This window comes from Branchiostoma belcheri, unplaced genomic scaffold (assembly GCF_001625305.1).
Source record: "Branchiostoma belcheri isolate BF01 breed outbred unplaced genomic scaffold, Haploidv18h27 scaffold11, whole genome shotgun sequence".
In the NCBI taxonomy this organism is placed as follows: Eukaryota; Metazoa; Chordata; class Leptocardii; order Amphioxiformes; family Branchiostomatidae; genus Branchiostoma; species Branchiostoma belcheri.
Window position 1 is genome coordinate 5,280,207 of NW_017802491.1, and position 5,286 is coordinate 5,285,492.

At 43.4% G+C, this 5,286-nt stretch overlaps 1 protein-coding gene across 1 annotated transcript; it reads right to left on the reverse strand.

The window, feature by feature from the left end:
• Window positions 1-1,303: 1,303 nt before the first annotated feature.
• Window positions 1,304-2,119, reverse strand: LOC109482388. The gene has a single exon (XM_019785096.1). The coding sequence runs from the start codon at window positions 2,117-2,119 to the stop codon at window positions 1,304-1,306; it is 816 nt and encodes a 271-aa protein (XP_019640655.1).
• Window positions 2,120-5,286: the final 3,167 nt, after the last annotated feature.

Genomic DNA, 5,286 nt, shown 5'->3' on the forward strand with positions numbered 1-5,286 from the left:
ATGACCTAATTTGCATAATTAATGTGAAAATTCTATGATTTCGTAATGGTGAATGATGAGAATGTCATACTTGGGACATCTGTAAGTTAATCAAAAGTTAACATACATCACGATGCATATATCATGTTAATGCAGATGTCATTTGAACAATTAAAGAAGAAATTTACATTTACATATCAAGATCATATTTCATGGAGGTATGAGATCTCGGAATTCTAGTTCAAATATGTAACCATTATTCATTGTTTTCTGGTTTTATTTATCTTTCTTTGTGTGCTACATGTCCCTTCAGTATAAGTTTTTCTGTGTGTGTATCTTATGTTTTTGAAAATTAATAAAAAGAATGATTAATAAAAAAAAGACTATGTGTAGCCCCAAGCCATGCATTATGCATGCATTGGTAGGGATGGTTGAAATGATACTCTTGACCCAATTTGTTTGTCATATTTTGCATACTTGAGTCCAAAACGCGAGGGGGGAGGGGGGCATTGCAACGACCGAATTTGTGAAACCCCAGCAGGACCCTTCCACTTATGCAGAGTTCAATGCGCCGTGTGTATTTTGTGGGTCTCTGCCTTCTCCCAGCACAATCTCCTTATGTATCTTTCTGTTTTTTTTTAACGGTGTCGCTCAATGCAAGACCATTTTTGGCCACTTCTAGGCATGGAGTTAGAGGTATAGAACTGTAACAGCAACTCTTCTCCCTGAGTCAGAAACATCATGATTGAGACCGGCCCAATTTCTCACAAGTAGTGAGGACTAACTGACCCAATAGGAGAAGCAGGGGTTACGAGGCTGGTCGGGAAAATTCCCTACCCCTTTTTATCAGTTATTTAGGCCAAGGAGGCAACCTCCTTGTTTGGGCCATATTGACTTAATTTTATGGATGGCATCCTCTAAAGACCCCGAAACTGGTGTTAGCGGGTGAATAATAAAAGTCAAGCAAGAACAAAACGCTGCTAAACAACGGGATTACAATGCAGGTCTAGCTTTTGTAGCATTCATGAGTCTCAACCAAGTTCTAGAAATAGTAGACCTGGGTGTCCTGTAGCAGGGGTGCCAGAGTATACAGTGCAATTTTACGGAATACAATGCAATTTTACTAATGACGTTGTTGTGACGTAACATGGGCCCGGCTTTCCAGGGACGCCGCTGACGGAGCGTACTTACGTCTTTCTGTGTTTTTCGAGCGAATTTGGACCGTTCTCGTAGATAGACCTTTAGTCAAATCACTACATACTACACACAGGGCATGTTACTTACTTACTTAGACTTAGTTAACGTTCCTCCCGTGCAAGGCACATTAGGCAGCAAGTCTTCTCCACTCAGTTCTGTCTTCGGCGAGGGACTCGGCATCCTTCAATGTTATCCCCTTGCTTTCCAGATCTTTTTGAAGGGCACGTCGCCATGTTAGTTTAGGCCTCCCTCTTTTCCGTTTTCCCTCTGGTTTCCAGAACACAGATGTTTTGGCGTGTCGGTCTGAGGTCATCCTGAGGACATGTCCAGCATACCTCATTCTCCTCTCGATGATGGTGGTGCTGAGTGGTTTTGTACCAGTTCTGTGGTATACCTCCTCGTTGGTGATCCTGTCTCTGTATGTTATGTGTAGAATTTTACGGAGGCATCGTTGTTGGAAGGCATCCAGCTTGTTCCGCATTCTTGTTGTTATCTTCCATGTTTCACATGCATAGAGTGCAGTTGGTATTACTACTGACTGTAGCAGCTTGGTTTTCAGCACTCTGGATATCTTCCCACTGTTCCACACTGGGTTCATCCTTCTGAAGACTGATGCTGCCTTACCTATGCGAGCACTGATGTCTGTGTCTGTATCCCCTTCTGCTGTCACAGTGCTTCCGAGGTATGTGAACTGCCTTACGTTTTCAACAGGCTCTCCACTGATGTGCAGGTTTGTGTTCGTTTGTTGGTCTCCCACCTGCATAACTTTGGTCTTCTGGCAGCTGATCCTTAGACCCACTTTCCCCGCTTCTGTTTCTGCTGATGTTGTCATGTCCTGAAGAGTCGGCTGAGACTCTGCTGTCAAAGCAATGTCATCGGCGAAGTCTAGATCCGTGAGGCGTCTGTCTCCCTCCCAGGGTATACCAAAGTCACTTCTACCCATTGCCCTGCGCATTACAAAGTCTATGGTGACAGTGAACAGTAGGGGAGATAAGACGCATCCTTGTCGCACTCCGGTGACGATGTCAAAGCTGTCGGTGTACCCTGCGTCTACCTTTACACAACAGGTGGATCCCTCGTACAGGCTTTTAAAGGCTTGTATGAATTTTCCAGGAAAACCATACACCTTAAGTATTTTCCAGATCGAGTCTCTATGTACACTATCGAATGCTTTCTTAAAATCGATAAAATTTATCCATACAGGCCTCTGGAATTCAATACTCTGTTCGATGATGTTGCGCAAGGTAAGTATCTGGTCCATGCAGGATCTGCTGGGTCGAAAGCCGGCTTGTTCCTCTCTGAGTTCTTTATCTACTGCCTTTCTTAGTCTATTTAACAATACAGAACAGAATACCTTTCCTGGTATTGAGAGTAAGGTGATCCCTCTCCAATTTCCACAGTTGCTTAGGTCGCCCTTTTTTAGGTAACTTCACTATGGCGCCTTTTCTCCAATCAAGGGGTGTATTTCCTAATTCCCAACATGTGTTGCAAAGCTTGGTGAGTTTCTTCAGCATGATATCCCCCCTTTCTTCAGGAGTTCAGCTGAGATCTGGTCTATTCCTGCAGCTTTATGATTCTTCAGGTTTTTGATTGCATTTGCAACCTCATCTTCTGTGATGTTGTCACAATCTACATCCAACTCGTTTCCGTCAACATCTGGGAAGGTGTACACCTCCTGTGGTTCAGGTTGGTTTAGCGTCTCTTTGAAGTGTTCTGCCCAACGCTGGTTCTGTTCTTCCTCTGACAGTAAGGTTTTCCCATTTTTGTCCTTTATGGGGACTCCAGTGCCACTGTTGGAACCACTGAGGTCTCTGGCAATCCTGTAGAGTGTTCTTGTATCGTTTCTGTCAGCTGCCTTTTGTGCTTCTGTGGCTTTGTTCTCTAGCCAGGTGTTTTTGTCTATTTTACAGTGTTTCTTTACCTCTTTGTCTATCTTCCTATACTCTTTATTCCTCTTGTTTTGCTCTCTCTGTGTCTTTGCACTATCTCTCTTTTTCTTGATTTCCCTTCTAGTATCAATGAGTTTCCATGTGTCTGGTGTAATCCAGCTCTCTTTCTTTGTTCCTCTTTTCCTTCCAATAACAACCTTCGCAGCTTGTGTAATTGTTTCATGTAGGTCTTTCCATTGTGTTTCTGGTTCGTCTTTGTCTTCTAGGGCTTGGAAGCGGTTGTTAACTTCCAGGGTAAATTCTTGACATATCTCATCTTTACTGAGTTTGTCAATATCAAATGGTTTTTGTTATATTCTGTTTCCTGATCTTTTTCAATTTCAACTTAATCTTTGCCCTTACCAGGTAGTGATCTGAGCCTACATCAGCCCCTCTGAAGCTGCGCACATCCTGGATGGCACTTTGCCATCGTTTATTAATGCAGATATAGTCAATTTCATTTGTTGTTTTTCCATCTGGGGATCGCCATGTTTTTTTGTGGATATTTTTATGTTTGAAGAATGTGTTCCCCACACACAACCCATTCTCACTGCAGAAGGACTGTAGACGTTCTCCATTGTCGTTTGTTTTCTTTGCTGATCCATGTGGACCTACAGTGCTCTCCAGGCCTGCTCTTTGTGCACCTATTTTTGCATTGAAGTCTCCCATAAGAATCTTGACATCATGGTTTGGGATATCATTCAACACATCTTGCAATTGGTCATAAAAGTTATCCTTATCATTATCGTCTGAATCTTCTGTTGGTGCGTATACTTGTATGATTGTTGTCTTTGTATGTCTGGATTGGAATCTGGCTGTAATAATGCGGTCACTTGCTGGTTTCCATCCAAGGAGTGCTTTCTCCGCTTCTTTATCTAGGACAAATCCAACGCCATAGACATGGTGTTTATCATGACCAGAGTAGAGTACTGTTTTCCCTTCGTTTGTCAGCTTACCACTGCCAGTCCACCTTACTTCGCTTAATCCCAGGATACACAATTCATAATTGTCAAATTCTCTCATACGTAGTTGGTTTAACTTGCCGCATTGGAATAAAGTCCTAACATTCCATGTGGCTATGGATGTTCTTGTAGTGGCCGAGATCACGGTGCTTTTCAAGACTTGGGCCTCCCGTGGGCTTTGACTCAAGTCCGTCATGTTTGCCAGGGGCGGGCGCCGATCCTCCGACCTAGTTCTGGTACATTGTGGAATACTTGCTGTTTCCGTAGCAATTTGTTTTTACAGAGAGGGGGCGCTGGCCCCTCGTCCAACCCTCACTACTTTTATACCGCCCTGTGGGAACAGGCGGTGCAGGTGCTATTAGCCAGCAGCAGCTCCCCTGGGAACCGTCCCACCATGGTTAAACCTGCCAGGAGCAAGGGGAACCTTACAGGACAAGCCTGAGGGTTCCCACATTGCTCCCGATGGTATCGCAACCCAGGGTCATTGCTGTAGCCGTTGCCCGGGGAATACCACTAGGAGGTTAGCACTCTGACTTAAACCTGTTACTACACAGGGATTATTTCGAATTCGCTCGAAAAAGACAGAAATATGTGAGTCAGCGGCGTCCGCCATCTTGAAAATGAAAAAAGCAGGGAAAGCCGGGTCCAAGTCACGTGATTCAAAGTCATTAGTAAAATTGCACTGTATTCCGTAAACTTGCACTGTATACTAGTAAAATTGCACTGTATTCTAATACCATTGCACTGTATTCCGTAAAGTTGCACTGTGTACTAGTAAACTTGCACTGTATTCCGTAAAATTGCACTGTATACTCTGGCACCCCTGGGTAGTTACCGCGGGCCCCATATTGTCGCTAGCTACCATGGACTACGGAGGATGGTTACCAGGGTTCAGTCTCGGAGTTGTTGTTTTTTTTGAAACAGGCGAAAATCAATGCGCGCGTGGATGCCATCCATAAAATTAAATCAATGTGGCCTTATGTGAGAAAATAAAGAATACAAAAAAATACAATACATTTAAGTATAGGAAATACTATCATGAAAGTTCATCTGTGTTGGTAGTAATCATAGTAAAAGGTTATACTTTATTCCAACACACAATTGTACAGGGATCAAATTTTCAGCGACCACTGTCGCCTTCATCAGAATAATTAATGACCAATCACTTCACAACGTGATCTCGCGAGAATTACGGTTTACAAACACGTGACCTTATTCAC